This window comes from Myxocyprinus asiaticus, chromosome 24, assembly GCF_019703515.2.
Source record: "Myxocyprinus asiaticus isolate MX2 ecotype Aquarium Trade chromosome 24, UBuf_Myxa_2, whole genome shotgun sequence".
NCBI classification, from domain to species: domain Eukaryota; kingdom Metazoa; phylum Chordata; class Actinopteri; order Cypriniformes; family Catostomidae; genus Myxocyprinus; species Myxocyprinus asiaticus.
The window spans coordinates 13,108,467-13,127,422 of NC_059367.1; the positions used below are offsets into that span (position 1 = coordinate 13,108,467).

General features: G+C 36.7%; 1 protein-coding gene across 3 annotated transcripts in view; it reads right to left on the bottom strand.

The window, feature by feature from the left end:
* LOC127415251 (oxysterol-binding protein-related protein 9-like) overlaps positions 1-18,956 on the bottom strand; it is a 47,506-nt gene that overhangs the window by 5,837 nt on the left and 22,713 nt on the right. For 2 of the 3 annotated variants that reach the window (XM_051653923.1, XM_051653925.1), the window contains 12 exons: positions 16,903-16,998; positions 16,726-16,773; positions 14,541-14,570; positions 14,408-14,458; positions 13,996-14,034; positions 9,808-9,901; positions 9,499-9,603; positions 3,475-3,634; positions 2,793-2,899; positions 2,094-2,212; positions 1,918-2,003; positions 836-1,016 (listed from right to left, as the gene is read on the bottom strand). In XM_051653923.1, the coding sequence (XP_051509883.1) occupies positions 836-1,016; positions 1,918-2,003; positions 2,094-2,212; positions 2,793-2,899; positions 3,475-3,634; positions 9,499-9,603; positions 9,808-9,901; positions 13,996-14,034; positions 14,408-14,458; positions 14,541-14,570; positions 16,726-16,773; positions 16,903-16,998 (1,116 nt within the window). The remainder of the gene's footprint in view (positions 1-835; positions 1,017-1,917; positions 2,004-2,093; positions 2,213-2,792; positions 2,900-3,474; positions 3,635-9,498; positions 9,604-9,807; positions 9,902-13,995; positions 14,035-14,407; positions 14,459-14,540; positions 14,571-16,725; positions 16,774-16,902; positions 16,999-18,956) is intronic. The other variant, XM_051653924.1, reaches the window with a different exon arrangement.

Below are 18,956 nucleotides of genomic sequence, written 5' to 3' on the forward strand. Positions count from 1 at the left end.
ATAAATTATAATACAATTACAGGGAGCACTATAATTCTATTCATCCCACTGTAATCTTTATTTGATTCTGGATTCCAACATTTCTACTGAAAAAGAAGCTGCTCATCTTAGTTTACAGCACCAAATAAGATAAAGTACTGCAAACATTCTCTTCTTACAAAAACACATTCGGTGTGAACAACCCCTTAAAGGGATATTTCACCCAAAAATGTTTTATTCTCTCATCATTTACTCACCCTCATGCCACCCGAGATGTGTATGACTTTCTTTCTTCTGCAGAACAAAAACAAAGATTTTTTAGAAGAATATCTCAGCTCTGTAGGTCCATACAATGCAAGTGAATGGTGACCAGACATTTGAAGCTCCATAAAGCATATAAAGGCAGCATAAAAGTAATCCATATCTTCAGAAGCAATGCGATTAGTGTGGTTGAGAAACAGATTAATATTTAAGTCTTTTTTTTTTTTTTTACCATAAATCTCCACTTTCACATTCTTTAACATTCTGAAAGTGAATGTGGAGATTTATGTTAAAAAGGACTTAAATATAGATCTGTTTCTCACCCACACCTATCAGATCGCCTCTGAAGATATGGATTTAACCACTGGAGTCGTATGGATTACTTTTATGCTGCCAATGTGCTTTCTGGAGCTTCAGATGTCTGGTCACCATTCACTTGCATTGTATGGACCTACAGAGCTGAGATATTCTTCTAAAAAATCTTTGTTTTTGTTCTGCAGAAGAAAGAAAGAAAGTCATACACATCTGGGATGGCATGAGGGTGATTACATTTTTGGGTGAACTATCCATTTAAAACCTTCAAACACACACTCACAGAAGAAGCAGAATCCTCAGAGGATTCAGAGGGCAGGTCCCAGTGACAGAAGAACACCTCGCCCAAAATGGGGTTGTAGGGCTTCTTGGCCACAGATCCTTTCCGACCAGCGTGAAAGGCAGAGAGGTACCACTTTACCACCTGCACCATGCGGTCCCTTGGATCCTGCTGATCAGCAATACTGTAGGACATGCCAGAGAAATCATTTAAAAGATTAGTGCCAAAGTACTAGTATTTATGAGGGAGCACTGCTGCAGTTCTCAATACAAAAACAATATAAAACTCAATACAAATACATTAACCACTCAAGACAAAACTAGTTATTTATGATTGGACTGAAAAATTATTGATTAGAAGTAAATCACAAGAGTTGTGAGCTGGAGCTCAGGCTCAACTAGTCAATAATGACAGCACCGCTCTAATACATTTTTTACAAGATTTACAGGAAGTAAGAAAGGAAAGACCATATGGTAGCACAACTGTCAGATCCACATCCAAGACAGGACGAGTGCAGTCCAGACCATGCTTGTCCACATAGCTGCTTATTCTGCCCAAGAGACTGTCTGACTGATATGTAAAGTGACTAACCACAATTCATTTTTATGAATGTGCCATTTAGGGGGAGGTTTAACTGCAATCGATGATGCCATAATAATAAACCAGCATGAATAAAAAGTAATTAAAATAATGGAGTGGGAGACCCTGTGAACATTGGAAAAACAGTGGTAAATGTGTATGTACTCCATGATGAGGAGTCCAAAAGTAATAAGTTCAAACTATTTTGCAGATATTTCACAGAATTGTGTAATAAATTGAAATATAAACAGATATGCTCATGGTTATCTAGTTAACTTGCTACTAAGTGCAAATTGAGTGATTATTTCATCCTCAAAAGCACTTTAATCCCCAACCCTGTACCTAACATGACTTTGTTTCCAGGTGGACTGAATAAAAAAAAAAAAAAATCCAGTGATCTTAACACAGGAAGTTGTGTAAAGTCAACCAATCTGACTAGATTGATGCAATCTGCATCAGACAGTCAGTGAACGGACAGTAAGCATGCAGTCTGAAGGGAACATTACCTTACAAACAAATCCGGGTGTGCAAAGAAGTCAGCATACATTTCTAGTAACGACCTTCGTTCCAAGATGAATGTCGGCAAGACAACCTGAGGATGAAAAAGAAAGATATGAAAGAGGTAGAAATGAAAGGAGAGAAAAAAAGAGAAGAATGAGAAAAAGAGTTTGTTTGTGTTTACTTTGGTAAGATCCATGCCCAGTCGCACTTGAGACAGGAGATGCATGATGACACTCTTGTGTTCTTCCACAGATTCGCCCTCTCCCTCGTCATCCTTCTCATCATGACTGTCAAACTGATCTGAGAAAAACATGAACACACACACAAACCAAAGAACACTGAATATCTCATCTAATGTAAAAAAAGAGCAAACAAATAATTAACAGCAGCACTGAGAAAAGAGTCACAACACAAACATGTTATTTGCAATGGTGCAGTCTAGTGGACATGTAAAGGAATCGTTCACCCTCCCAAAAAAATGGTGTCATTTACTCACCATAATGTTGTTCCAAACCTTTCTTTCTTCTATGGAACACAAAGAGAGTTACTTCCAACTAAATTTCCAAGCTGCTCTTTTCCATATAATGAAAGTGAATGGTGACCACGGCTATCAAGCAAGAATTTCAGTGAGCAATGACATAAATTTCAGTCTGTTCCTCACACAGCTATCATTTGGCTTCAGAAGAATCTCATTGACTAATTTTATGGTGCTTTTTAGAGCTTTACAGCCTTCGGTCCCCATCCACATTCATAGTAAGGAAGAGAGCAGCTTGGACATTCTGCTATATGTCTTTTTTGTGTTCCACAACAGAAAGTTAAACTGGTTTTTATTTTTGGCTGAACCATCCCTTTAAAGGTGCAAGATGTGCGATTTGTGTACCTGCATCAGTGGTGCCATTAGACATTGAGGAGTTGATGGATTCGTTGGTGTCTGGACGTTTTAGCGGTGTACTGTCTTCACTGTTCACAGCAGCAGTTCTGTTCGGGCTGGATTAAGAAACACAACAAATAAGAACATTATGTTTATTCCCAGGTTATTTGATGTGGAGATGCAGAAGATTGTGTGTGTGTGTGTGTGTGTGTGTGTGTGTGTGTTTATATGTGGGTAAGCATGAGTGTAACTGTGTCCATGTACCGTTTTAATTAGGTCAGAGTGTTTATTTTGGTGTTATGGAGAAAATACTGCGGGGGAGTGTGAGTGTGTTTATCTCTAAGCAGTATTGTTTTCTCTCTTTTCAGTGTTACAGTTAATGTGCGTGTGGGCAGGTGCTACTATAATTTACTCGTCCAGCATTGTTTAAATGGTAACACTTTTATAGCATTTATAAATCTTTGTTAATGTTAGTTAATAATAATAGAATTGCTCATTGTTAGTTCATAGTGCATTAACTGATGTTAACAAACAGAACCTTATTGTAAAGTGTTACTGTTTTAATAAGTTCTATTTGTAAATGAGTATGTGTTTATATATGCATAAATGTAATTCAGTCAATGGTGTGTTGTATGCATGTATCTAACTCACACTTTGCAGTGTTTTGATGGATTTTGTGTGTGTAACTCACTCTATACAGTGTTTCGGTGAGGTGCTGTTCTGATAAAACTCATCTGCGTCGTAAAACTCATCTTCGCTACTGGAATAAGAGAAGTCAGGAATGGTGTGAGGTGGTACGTTCATGTGGCTGGGCGATGTTCCACTGCTGCTAGGAGCTGAGGGACCACTCCCTGAAAATCAAAGCAAGAAAATTAAACCAATACATGTGTCAATATGTTGACTGTGTGCGCTGTGGAACTCTGGAGTATACCACTCATTTAAAAACTAAAAACACCACAGCTGACGGTCAGCTTAACTTCCTGTTATGAGTTGAGGTTTTATGCTTTTGAATAAGTGGGTGGCATAATCTTCTTCAAATAAACAGCATGACCCATGAGCTCATCTAGATAGTTAGCAATATCTACACAGCTGATTACACAAGCACAAACTCTGATTGCTAAAACTAGCAATATGTCAGTGGTGTTAACATCATAACATCAGCCACTCCATACACATCTATGGTGACCTAATCAACAATCTTAAACACAAAACATTCAGTTCAACCATATCAAAAGCCACTGTTTGAGCACTAGTAGGCTGAACCTTTTAAATTCCATTTCAAACAATGAATCCACCTTCACTGTTTTACATCTTCCCACAAAACATGAATATTCAAATACAAGGATCACGCCCACCATCACTGCCAATCACTCTTATGCAAATGCCAAACCTTTCTTATCAAAGCGACTTTACAAAAACCTGCGGTCTCACAGACATTTTCATGTTAATGCTCATGTTGATATGTAATTATATAATTATGTACTACTTAATTATTCAAGGAATGTTCCAGGTTCAATACAAGTTAAGCTCAATCAAAAGCATTTGTGGCATAATGTTGATTACCACAAAAATACATACAATTTTAATCGTCCCTTGTTTATTTATTTAAAAAAAAAAAAAAAAAAAAAACTGTCAGGGCTTTCAATGGAAGTGAATGGGGCCAGTCCACAAATGTTAAGACATTTTGTTTTAAAAGTATAGCCACAATACATAAATATTTTACGTGTTACCATGATTTTAGTGTGATAAAATCAGGGATTTACTGGCTTTATAGTATTTAACACATTACAGGGTTTATAGCTGTTACGTCATCATGACAACAAAGTTGTAATATTGGATATAACTTTACACAGATAAGGTCGGAAGCGATTTTATCACACTATAATCATGTTAACACATAAAATGTTTACGTCTTGTGACTATACTTTTGAAACAGTATGTATTTTAATGCAGAATGGCCCAATTCACTTCCATTGTAAGTCCTTTACTGTAACCTCAATTTTTGCTTTAAAAAGATAAAAATAAACAAGGGACCAGTCGAAATAAATTTTTGTGGTAATCAACATTATGCCACAAATAATGTCGATTGAGCGTCACTTGAATTAAAGGTGCACTGAGTAATTTATTCCTCATTAAAAAAAGTTTAACTCCTAAAGACATGAATTGTAATATTTTAACATATGTAGGAAATCATGACCATTCACATTAAAATGAAGACTCCAGTCATATCAGTAACCTTATAAAAGCTGTTTTACTCTACATGGAGAGGGTCCACACATGGGGGCTGCCATGTTAGAATCGCATGACCAGCTGAATACTACTCGCTTAATCTCAGTAACCGTCCTGTTATTTGACACTTTCACTCATTGATTAAAGTAATCACGGCTGACTGTGAATACTTCATTTCTACAGTGGCATCTGAAATGGAAAACTATTGATTTTAACTGATGCTACCAGTGTTGTAGTATTTGAGTCCAACTCTAGTCACGATAATGATGACTCGTGACTCGTCTCTGACTTGAACATTAATGACTCTGACTTGGACTCAAGCATTGGGTGCATTCTGACTTGGAGGAAAGGACTCGTTACATCCGTTAACTTTTGCATTCTTCCCTTTGCATTCTTCCCTTTTATGGCTTGAGATCACATGCATGTCATCCCATGTACCGGTTGCGCAAGTGCGAATCTCTGCGCTCGCCCGCAGATTTCCTTTGCTTTCACTCAAAACTGGACGCGCACTCTCAAATCTCCCTGCTCTCGTTCAGAGAGTGTGCGCGCCACTCAAAACATGCCATGTGTACTCGCAAATCTATTAGGACGCAAAATAACTCTGTTTATTCATACAAATATTCTGGCTATGTAGACGTGGTATAGCGAGGGAAAATACTGGAGTTTGAGGAATCAACTCGCCATTTGGTTTATGGTGCATAATACATGGTTAAAGTCATACTATAAAAATGATGTTCTGATGCTAACTGACAATGTAAGAGACATGAGCAGATCAAATTACAGAAGCCGTTAACAAAGAACATGTTGCGACTCAAGTCCTCTCAAAACTTTCACCTCAGTAGAAAACCTGCACAAGTTTGTCTAGAACGAATAAAGGATTTTTTAGAATCTATAACGCAGAAAATTCAAAAATATGTGAATTTATTTTTGATAATATAACACTAGAGGACAAAAAAAAAAAAAAAAAAAACTTCAAATGGCAAGAAGGCACTGTTATTTACAGTGGAAAGTTATTTTTCTGACATCTCACTTTTTATTTCCTAGATTATTGTATAGGCCTATATACCAGAGAGAGATAGACAGAGAGAGAAATAGAGATAGATTTTTATTAAGTTCTCAAGTAATTATTCAAAAGAATAAAAAAACAGTTAGTTCTAAAATAAGAACAAAGAAACAAATGAAGAAAACTGCGCTTAAAGTTTCTAAAAGCAATATCAAACATTCAAGTAACATTAAGAAAAAAAAAAAACCTACAGAGATGGTATTGTTATTATCAGGGCCAGCCCATGGGTTTGTGGGGTTCTTGGTGAAATCATGAAAATGGGCCCCCTGGTGTGAAAATTGTCCTAATTTTAAAACATCCTAGAACCACTGCAAATGTGATGAGCAGATTTTTAAAATAGAAAGCACAAAAAAAGAAGCACTATACTGTATAGCTCAATAGATGAAAAATAATGTGTCCAGTAGCTTTTTTTCCCCAAAATGAAGATGTTAGGTTAATATGTACATGCATGCGATATGTGCATTTTAGATGCTGTGACAAGTCACCATTTTATCACCTTATTATGATCACCTTTCAACTTATTTCTAGAAGCACAAATAAACCAATGTCTCCAATAATATGAGGTCATGGAAACTGCAAGTATGATAATTACTGGGTAACATTTTACAACAATGTTTGCATTAGGTATCATTGACAATATATAATATAATTTTCCAACATTTATTAATCTTGGCTAATGTCAATTTATAAAAATACAATTGTTTATTCATGTTAGTTCATATTGTGTTAACTAATGTTAACTTGTACAATTTTTAATGTTAAAAATGGACTAGTATATGTAGAAATTACTATAAATAAAATTACATATTTTCAATAGGGCCTATAAACACAACACCTCGAAATATATATTTGTAAACAAATGTAAAGAATAAACACAAACCTCTTAGAGAGCTGAGATCTTTGCAAATAGGATGGTTTAGCTATTTTCCAGATTAATTGCTCATATTTTCACTCTATGCGAGTTTTTTGCACCTATATATCGGCAGTGTCTGAATTCCTTCCCCAGCTGATTATTTTTGTGAAAATGTGAAAAGCCCTAATGATTTGTCAAGCGCTGTTTCTGCTCTCCTTTACACAAAATAAGCCTCAAAGTAATATTTTTTATAACTTCTTTCCTGCGTTTCTGTCGTGTGTGTGCATTATTAAGCAAGATGTGCGTATTGTGCGATCTGTCTCTTAATTTAGGATATTAAAGTGTATCGTGAATACAGTATTGTAAAGCATTGTAGGAAATGTATCTTAGCAATACAAAGATGAAATAGCTGATATGAAGTGCTGTTATGAACACAGTGACAGTATCAATGTAACTGTGAGACTGTCAGTCTAATAAATAAAAAGTTTCTTTATGCTGGTAAGTCTGCTCACAAACCTTTCCACATAAATCAGCTCTATCGAACACGCAAGCACTTTCGGTCTGAATTTAAATGGAATCCTAATTCACAGTCTGTAGTTTGTTCAGATTCAATAACTTGATTGTTTTATGTCTAGTTTCTTGCACTGCTGTCCAGAGTGCTACCGATCTGCTGTGTTTTTGCTGAGCTCAGCTCATCCTGCACTGCCTCAGCAGAAGCTGGTCTCTCTGATGCACTAATGATAGTCAGGGGAAAACACACTCACTGCAGAGAGAACAGCTCTGTCGGCATCCCCACTGCAGAGGAATACTACAAGAATACTGCTTCTTCTAACATTTAAAGTACAGAAGTTATAGCAAAATAGTACAACAAAAACATCAGTTTACAATTCTTAAAGGAAAATGCTGTCATTATTTATGCATCCTCATGTCATTCAAAACCTGTATGCTGTTAATTCTACCACAGAACATAAATGAAGACATTTTTAAAGAATCATTACAATGCTCTTGCCATTCAATGACAGTTCATAGTGACCAAAAAGTCCAAAAGTGTTTGCAACGACACAAGGGGTTAGTAAATAATAACAGAATTTTCATTTTTGGGTTAAGTATTCCTTTAGACCTTCTGCTGTCTTCGGTCATTTTTGAAAGATTTGATTTTTATTTTTGAAATAATAAATTTCCTTCATTGGAACAGTACAAGGTTTGGTGACTTTTCCTACTTTTGCCATCTGAACACACATACACAAAAATGTTGGCTAGATTCTATGAGTCTGTGTAATTTGCAAGTCTTTATTATTTATTATAAGGCTTTATAACAAATGAGACTATATTCTTATTCACTGTTTATTACTGTTTTTTATGAATTATTTGTTTATTGCCGTTTGTTATCTTGCAATTATTATACTTCATTTACTTGAAATACATGACTGAATTTGAACTGAATTTTCATTTGCAAAATAAAAGTTTTGTAACGAAATACTTACTCTTAAGTCTACTCTTTGTAACACCATGGTCAAGTTTGACTGTGCACGTAAAAAAAGCTAAGCTTTGACAAATAATAGTCTTTGATTATATCTAAATATTTATCCAAATTCATAACTTAATATCTAGAAATTAACTTTATTACAACATTGCTCTACAGTGACCAGGCAGCATGTGTGGATCGCTGCAGCTATCTATTGGTAATAATTGTAATTTCATGTAAGTGTATATTTTGTTTTCCAGCAGATGGCAGCAGATGCTCCAAATGTATAACACATTTTGATATTTTCTTATTTTTTGTTTAATAAAGTGTATGTTTTTAATTGAGTGAAAGTAATATAAAATGTGTTTATTTTATCTGAAAATAAATGGTGTAATTCAGCCATTTAGAGGTAAACTAGGTCTGAACACCCAAAAGAAAATCCAACAGAAATAAATAAGTTTAGTGTTATTACTTCAGTAAAGTTAGTTTTATCCCATTTCTTTAAAAAAATTTAATAAAATACACGATTACTGTATCCGGTCAAATGTGACCGGAAATACTGAGAGTGTCGGCCTGTAACGAAGACTGTACAAGGGTTAAGAAATTCTTTGGAGGTATTAATTATTTGGATATTTTAATTTGAATATGTTTTTGGGATAGAGAGATTAGAAATCTAGCACCAATTATTTCTGTAAAACTGTTTGACTAACGACCTGTGAAAAATCTAACCCTGATTAGTGAAACCAGCAACACCTGCACACAGTAAAGGCAAAGAAAAACCTGCATCTGAAGCTCAACAAATGCCAGGTCACACAGACTTTTTGAAGGTGTCTCAAAAATGTCTTCACAATTTGAATGAAAGAACTGAATGTACTGTTTTCACTTTAAGATTCATCCTAATATACTGTTTTTTTAAAGGTTTGCCTTCTTATTTAGCAGCATTTACCTCTGGTCCTTCACAAACATATATCCATAACTTTCCCACTGGAGTAATTTTCCAAAGAACTATGAGTTTAGTTTCACTCCAATTCTCATAATATTTTAGTTTGACTTTTTACCTAGTACACTAGGTACCTTTCATGACTGGCTGACTATTGGTTCGTACCTGTGCTGTTGGGAGTGGGTGTCTGAAGGCTGCCCATCACAGAGACAACAGGACCCATGGGTAAAGAAGAAGGCCTCTGTTCTGTTTTACAAACCTGAGCTCCATCTGTGTATAAAAACACACCCCTTATGTTTTAAAATACATACACACAGAATTTGCAAACCAAATTTAACTCTGAGCTTCTAAATCAGTGGACGGCAATGCAGAGAAGCCATCAACCGGAGCATGTGACATTTTTAAAGAAGGACATGCAGGGAGAGTGTGTGTGTGTGAGAGAAAGAAACAGAGAAAGAGAGAGAGACAGCTCACCTGTGGGGAGAGTGGTCTGCGTTGGCATGGCACTGACTGCAGAGGTATTGAGAGGGGTAGGTTGAAATAGCCCATCCACTGGGTTTATAGTGCTCTGCAGAAAACCACCGATACAATACAAAACACAGTTCTCATAGGAATACACATTATAAATAAAACCTCTCGTAGGAGTCTCAACGCCCAACCCAACTATTACAGGAATCCTCAGGGGACCATAAAGTACTTGTGATCTTGAGTTACTATGAAGATCTGGTAAAAGGGATATTTCACTAAAAATAAGTATTCAGTCATCAGTTTACTCAACATCATTCCAAACGTTACAAAATGATAAAAAGGCACCATGAAAGTATCATAAAAGGGGTTAAAAGGACTCTAGCGGCACTAAATTCCAAGTCTTCTGAAGCCATATGCTAGTTTTGTGTGAATAGCCACTTTCACAGACTGTGATGATGCATTTCTGCCTCATTTTAGCAGTAATTTAGATTTATGTAAATCTAGTAAACTTAAATATTTGCAATTGTTTTTTTTTTATTTATTTAATGTACATTTATAACATTATTCTTAGTGTTAATTATCCTTGCATTAATTTCCCCAAAACTGCTGTAATGGATTCAAATTCAGTTTCTGAGGGAGTGCCAGTAAATATGGCATTATTCTTTCTTCTGACTGCCATAATCCATCTCCAGTGTTCCTCTATATGAATTAACTTATTAGCACAGCTGATAAAAATGTCACATGGTTCACTAATATTCTTGATGCAACGTAACGCTTGCTAGCCTTAGTGCGTGCATGTTTTGTTTGTGAACGAATGTGTCTTTTTAAACTAATCTTTTAAGTGAATGAATAGTTCTCGTTCCCCTCCATGCACTGACTCATATTTCCTATCCACTGACATCTCTACCTTTCGAAGCCAATAAGCTCTAGTTTGAAGCGGGAGATTGCTTTGGTGGCTTTTCATGCCTGTAAAGACTGACTATAGCGTGAGCCAATGGCAATCGGATGTGGGCTGTGAAGGAGCATATTATTGGTTTGACCCACTGAACAAATACGCCCCTTCACTTAATGAGCGAGGATCAGGATCTGTTGACCAACTGAAGGAGAGGAGGAGGTATGTCGTTTGTTTACATTGGTAATCTCATCCAACAAGGAGAGAAAGCGGCTGGGTGAATTAGGAGGAAAAGTGACTGGTGACATTACAATGACATCAAGACTTAATTGAATCACTTATTATTTTTAGGCTAATATTGTTGTCTTTTTGTATAGTTATGCACAGCAGTACACAAAATGATAGCTATGCTTTGTTGTCATTTGTGGGTAAAATGCTTATGATGCTTAAATTCTCTGCTGAATTCTCCTAGCAGATTTGTAGATACACAAATTTTAATAAAGTATAATTAGACTTGATTCATCTGTTAACGACTCTGTGCTTTATCAATGGTTTAATGACTCACTCAAAACACATAAGACGTTCATTTGTTACTACCTACTGGTTAAGGTGTGATTTAGACAAAAATTGTCTGAATGAATCAGTGAACAAATCTGGTACATATGATCTATTTGTATTTATGTTTAATAAAATAGTGCAAGTAATTTTCTGCGTTGAAGCATTTCATTATTTGACAGTTATTACTACAGCTGTCTGGGCTTCAAAAACCCTTCAAGTGTCAACAGCTCCCAGTAAATAAACACACACATGGACAAGGAAAACATTAATAACCCATCTATAAAGATTCTTAAGTCATTTTCAGCTATTCCTCCACCGACACGGGACGGGCGTTGCGGGCTCATGGAGGCGAGCACAACAACACAGCTGCTGAAAAAAATCCAAGGGGAAACACTGATCTCTCTCTATTTTTTCCTCTTTTGGAAAGTCATGGAAATGTAATTGTGGATCATTTCCTTTGCTGTTGGAGCAAATGGGAAGGCAAAAATAATATTTGCTATGGTCTCCCATATACCACTACAGAAGTTTACCCCGCTTGAATTTATTTGCGCGTTCCAAACCCAAAAATGTGAAAAGGGTCCATAACTGCTTAATTTTCAGTCTGACATACAAAGCTATAATATGGCTTCAAAAGACTTAGAAAGCACACAATTTCCATGAAAGAAATAATTTTTCGGGTTTGAAACCACATTAGGGTGAGCAAATGATAACAGATTATTCATTTTTGGGTGAAATACACTTTAAGGTGCTGAAACAAAAAAAAATAATCTAACCTGATCAGCCACAACATTAAAACCATTGTGGTGAGAATAGGCGCTGTTTTGGCGGCACGAGGGGGACCTACACAATATTAGGCAGGTGGTTTTAATGTTGTGGCTGATCAGTGTATATGTTTCCGGAGTGAGTGCCGTATATTCAAGACTTCACCATTTAGAAACTTAAACCACAGTTGTTCTATGGATTCTTTAGTGCTCTGTTTGCCTTAATGAAACAGTAAGAAGAAAGATTATGTGCTGTTAAAGACAACATGAAATCAAGATAAAACACATTTACTTTTTTAATAAATGAGTACTTTCATAATCTATCATGTAAAAGAACATTCTCCATCTCTAAAATTATTTTACTTTTCTGCTGATGTAACCAAAGCATTAATAATATTAACCAATTATATCACAGCCAAACAATAACAATATCCAATCAAATCCTAATTGACACAATCAAGTCCTGCCCTAAATTATTTCCCACCGATTATTGTTGCACTCAGTAATACATCAAATTGCACAAATTACATATTTCATGTCGTCTTTAAGTATTTCATTTGATGTGTGACACCAGTGAACAAGAAATAGTCAAGGCTTTGATAATCAAGAGAAAGATTTGAAGTAAAAGAGTAAGTCAGATTCAGTGCTTTCTAATGCTCTGTATCTAAATGAGCAACCTCACAGCTGTGGCTTGGGTCCGTCACTTATTCTTCTCAATACACAAAATCCCTATGGGTCAATCTCTGCCTTATGGTTACCAAACACTGAGCATCTGTCAGTCGATGGTGACTTAGATAAGAGGCTATTAAGCTCTGCCTCTATGGCAACAAGACCAGCCCATAATCTTGCATACAGCATGCATTAAAAGACAGCAAGGGGATGAAGGAAAAGTCTCTACCCAGCATGCAATGTGAATTATTGATGTCATGGGACACAGCAGTGAGGAAACTCTACCAGAGCACACACAAGACAAAATACTACATGCAATTGTCTGGAATGAGATTTGAAGGGGTTTTCTACCCAGGGCATTTTAAAGGATTTAAACACCGTTATTTGTTCTGAATAATCCCTGTTTGCTGTTCAGCGACAGAGGCTACTGCTCTAAATTAAAAGCCAGTTAGAGTAATTAGAGCTCTGCGGTGAACACAAACACTAGAATGAGATTAAATAAAGAGGCATAGATACTCAGAGCAGTGGCAAATGACACTGATACAGACAGAAGAAAGAATCAGGCCACCAAAACAGCAGAACACAACATTTCATTTGGCTTTTGTGTGTTTTTATGAGTCCCTTATTACAGTTAGTACCTTATTTACAGTTTGTGTTTCCATTCTTGTTTTTTTTTATGTTCTAACAGGTGCCATAATGTGCAGTAAACAAGATATACAGTATACAGTGGCTCCTACAATTATATTTTTAAGTGTGACTTAACTGTCCAAATACTTTTTGGGGCCACTGTATGATTTCACACATGGTCTTTTGAGCAAAATCAAAGTCAAAAGGATTGTTAAACAAATGGCCTGTGACAAGGGTTGAATGTGACTGCGTGTTACATAACTCGTAAGGTCTAGCCACGACAGTTATTGACCTGATGAGAGCCTGTGGGAAGGTTATAACAGGTCATCATCTATTTGTCCTACATGGCTCAATAGCATGTATGACAATGGAAAATCAATGATTATTCTGTGTGTAAGTATACGTTTCTTACGTTTGCAGGGCTGGAGATGTTAGACCAATCACATTGTCAGAGATTTTTAGATTGTTGAAAATCATGACCACAGGAAAGAACAGGCCCAGAAATTTCCCAATACAAAGAGTGAGAGAAAGTACAAGAGTAAATCCCGAAAGACAGAGAAAAAACAGAGAGGTAGATGTGGTGGGCGAAGCCATCAGATCAAGATCATGCACATCTCAGTTCAATGATTCCAGTGGAAGAGAGAAAAGGAGCACCGCTTGATTTAGATCATCGCTGAGAACACTTACTATTAGTCCATTTGCGTGTTGCTGTTCGTTACTTTGGTCCTTCAAATTTTAAAAAGAAAACACAAATTGATAAATACGGCAACTCCACAGCAGCGAAACAGCCACAAAAGATAAAGAGGGCTCTAAAACCCTACTTAAAATGGCCTCCACCGATTGCTTTGCTTCATTTTTTGAGACAATAACAAAAGCTCACTTGAGATATTTTCACTTCCTGAATCTCTTAGAATCACCTCTCCAAACCATTTAAATGGTACATATTGGAATTTTGATAATCTAACCAAAATAAACATTAACAGGGTTGTGGACAATTACATGACGGGTTTGCACAAGACTGGTACATATACACTAACACAGACCATGGGGAAAAACAAAACTAGGGTACACACACAAGCCAAAAAGACAAGCGTTTTACCTTGGCAATCTGTAGTAGTACGATACAGTGTTTGATGGACTCAACCATACTCTAAAAAACAACAACAAGAAATGAAAACACATTCTAGCACCAAAATTAGATCCAAGAAGCATTAAGAGGGTGATAGTCTTACACAAGTCGTGTCCTTCAGGTTCTCGATTTTCTGTGGATAAAAAATAAATAAAATGGAAGGGAAATGGAACAGTTTCAGTTTAAATTGTGAAATTCCCTTGAATAAAAACAAAGAACAGAACATGCACATTTACAAAAACTTTCAACTGAAAACTTTTTAGTGTTGACATGGCCTCACACTAAATTTCCACCAGATTCACAACAGGCAGGTGGCTAGGGATGTGCACGGATAGTCGACATTCGGTTATCTGTTCAACTACCAAAATCACTATTCGAATACCAAAATCACTATTCAATTACTCTACATGTGCAATAGAGGTCTGCAACCCGGTTTTGGGCCAGCTTTTCAAGTATAGGGCGAGTTAGGGGCTGTTTACATGCGTTTATTCGTGTGTCTGCGTGGTTTTCCCAATTGTTTTCTATTGAAACACGCGATGGAGGGAAGTCTTTGACCGTTGAGCCGCATCTAACTTTTTTCCAGCATCTCCCGCAGGACCACCGCATTTTTAGACACGCTGTCAAGTCAAAAAGAACTTCAGTATTTAAAAACGCATCGAGACACCTGCGTTCTGTTTAATTAGTTGTGTTGCATGACTTTGTGTGACTGATACACTGTTACACATATAGATTGCTTTTCACCTGGCAAAGTTTCAGCACTTGATAAATGGAAAGCCAATGTTTTTTTTCCCTTTTTCTCATGCACAGACAATAATTCCACAAGTTAAATGCTAAACCATTTAAAAATCGATTTTATCATTTAACGATCTATGTATTGTGCTACATAAACTCATAGATCGCTGTGGACTTTATTCCCTGATATTTTGAGAAGTGTTTGATGCATATCCACTGCAATAAACGTTCTTTATTCCCGAGTCCAGACGAAAAACCGAATAACCGTTCGTGAACCCTCACGGTTAATCGAATATTAAAAAACTTTACCATGCACATGCCTAGTACATACGCGCAAAAAATTTGTTCTCATACTGTTGATGAATCTGGATTATTTAAAATGTGGGAGCGTGTGCATGCAGTTAGCAATAAGCATAATACATGCCTAAATCATCCCCATTTAAGGGCTTTCCGCAAAATACTCTCAAATATCACAGGAAAACTGTGATTTTGCTTAAGTGTGGTTTGATATGGTTCTACATTTAAACCTAAAATATGACAAAAATTTAAGAACGAACTTATTGAAGAAACATGATTTCTGTGTTAAAAAGTTCACAGTTCACACACAAGTATGCACAAATACATGTGTCCGCACGGTAAGTGATTGAGACCCAAAATATTTTGTGTGTGTGTACAGTATATACACCAATCAGCCACAACATTAAAACCACCAGCCTAATATTGTATTGGTCCCCCTTGTGCCACCAAAACAGCGCCAACCTGCATCTCAGAATAGCATTCTGAAATGATATTTTTTGATCAACAATCATGCCACGCTCCAAATTTCTGATATCACATTTTTTCCCCATTCTGATGGTTGATGTGAATATTAACTGAAGCTCCTGACCCGTATCTGCATGATTTTATGCACCGCAGCCACACAATTGGCTGATTAGATAATCGCATGGATGATAGTTGGTGTCAAATGGGCTGGTTTGAGTATTTCTGTATCTGCTGATCTCCAGGGATTTTCACACACAACAGACTCTAGAATTTACTCTGAACGGTGCCAAAAACAAAAAAACATCCAGTGAGTTCTGCGGATGGAAACGCCTTGTTGATGAGAGAGATCAACAGAGAATGGCCAGACTGGTTCGAACTGACAAAGTCTATGGTAACTCAGATAATTGCTCTGTACATTTGTAGTGAGAAGAATAGCATTGGGTTGGCGCTGTTTTGGAGGCACGAGGGGGATCTACACAATATTAGGCAGGTGGTTTTAATGTTATGGCTGATCGGTGTGTATATATATACACACACACACACACACACACACACACACACACACACACACACACAGTACATAACCAAAATATATTATACAATTAACCATCAACGCCACCTCAAAGAGCAGTTTTAACCTCAGTACTACATTCTTTCCTAATAAATATCAGGATCTACTGATGACGTTACACATAGGCCGAATTGCTGTAAGTCACACAGTTACTGTACAGCAAAACACTGATAGACAATGTATCAGTGATGACTCAGAAGGAAAACGGAGTATCATGTCTTACCCTGCGTGACTCATCTTCCTTGCAGTCTTTTATCTTTTCATCAAAGAGCTAGCAGACAAGAGGTAGAAAGAACAGTAATTAGAAAACAATGTGTGTGAAAAATTATGTCACCTTAATCAACAAGGTTCTTTTGAGCCTTATGATCTACCGTAAATGTTTAAAGTACAAAATACTTGCTTTTAACTGGTCGATCAAAATCTGCAAATATGCATCCGCCTCCGCTAGCTTCTTGTCAAAGTCCTGAACGCTGGGAACGAATCCTGTTTCTGCCTCCTGCAATTGAAAGTGAGAGGGATTGGTTTCAGCTCTTCCTCTGTGTATAGAAGCCTCCATGGTGTACTGAGTTCAGCAACGTTCTGCTTTCGAGAGGACAGACCAGTGGAGTGAGCAGAACTGTTCCTTGCATGTTCATATTTCTCTCCAACAAATTTAACTGAATTAAACAATTAGACAAATGGTATAAACAGGAATCAAATCATGTGAGTTACTACTACTGAACTGCAGATTAGAGGGGTGTGATTTAGATATAGATACAGCAATTTCTAGAAAATAAATCTCATCAAACACCATGGTGGTAACGACATAGGTTACTAGCAGTCCACTGTTGATTAGGGGAGAACTGTTCAGTTGAGTAATTTGCGTTAAACCTCATGAGGACAGCTGACCATTATCCTGGAAGAAATAATCTCTAATCTCCTTTCAATGTAACTGAATCAACCAATTCAATGTTAAAATGATGGAAACAAAGAAAGGCTGAAGTTGTTTAAGAAGATCAGAAAATGTAGCCTGCACTGGTACGTACGGCTCGACTTGCACATTGGTCATGATAACATGCAACCATTAAGAGATTTTGTGGATAGATTTCAGTTTCACTTTGACCCAAGTGTCTAAACAGTTCTTGGACTAAAACGGTGCTCAAAAGTCTAGCGTCATCCTCCTTAACTGACAAACCAAATACCAACACATCCATTAGCCGTTTTACAAAAACACTGGGCAAAACTTTGAATATATGGTATTAAAACTCCTTTTTCCCCTTATTTTTTTAAGGAAACAAGACATTCTGAAACATGAACTTTTCATTATGGTCAAGCTTAAAAACTGGCATAAAACAGCAATCTTGGTTTAGAAATGAACCCATATCCATTTTTAACAGCATATGCTTTACCGCACAACACTCCCATGAGGTGTGATGCCTCTCCTAAACTCCTAAAAACATTAAATCAGAGATTACACTAGACAATTCAGACTAAAACCGAAAAACAGCTTCCATAAAACCAAATTACGTTTAAGTATTACTGTAACACAGTGGAAGCTTGACAACCATTATGAGAACGGCAAACCACAATTTCTTCTTGTATACTGAGAAATTCACAAATATGTATCAGCTACTCTGCAAACAAACCTTAGGCTATTTCAGATATTCCAGTTAAGTGGTTAGAAAAAAAATAAAAAATAAAAAAAGACTAAAGCTACTGTTGGCTAGCCCAGGTGGATTTGAGGAGTAAATATACCGTACTTAATATGGCAAAATCTAATGGTTAAATGTTGGCAGTAGCCTATATAAGAGAGGTACTTCCTGGTCTGGGGGTCAATGCAATGAGCTTTGCGTCTCGTCTGCAAAAGATTCCACGGTGGAGATTGGTGGAACTGAACTGCATGGGGAAATGAAGAAAAGCCATGGGAAGACAACTGCCATCCTACCGCGGTCAAAACATTAAAAACACTAGGTCAATGTCTGCAGAAGTGGAACAAATCCGCTCAGGAATCAAAGGTTAAGTGGAATAGCAGTATGAAACCATGTGATTCATTGAGTCAACTCCAAACACATGTACATGTGGAAACACCATAAAAGCTTCTATTGAGAATTTTGATGCATTACAAATTAACTAAAGATCAGGCTCCTCCCCCTTAACACACTGAAGATATGGGTTAAGTTGACCTACAGGTGTTATGTACCTAGTGTCATCTATAATTATGGGAGTGGTTGTACTGAGTGTGTGCATGTGTGTAAACGAAGCACTGTTAAAGCAACACACCCTACGCAATGATCCAGTAACAAGTGCACACAAACTTGGAAGACATTTTAAGGTCCAAAACATAGAAACAATTCATAACACAAAGCAAGTAAGGTGTTTTATTCTCAGTGTTGCCACAAGGGGAGCTAAAGTGGGCATTACTGTAAACTGACAAGTCTTCTGTCAGTTGTATTTCAATATATTATTTTTATGTAT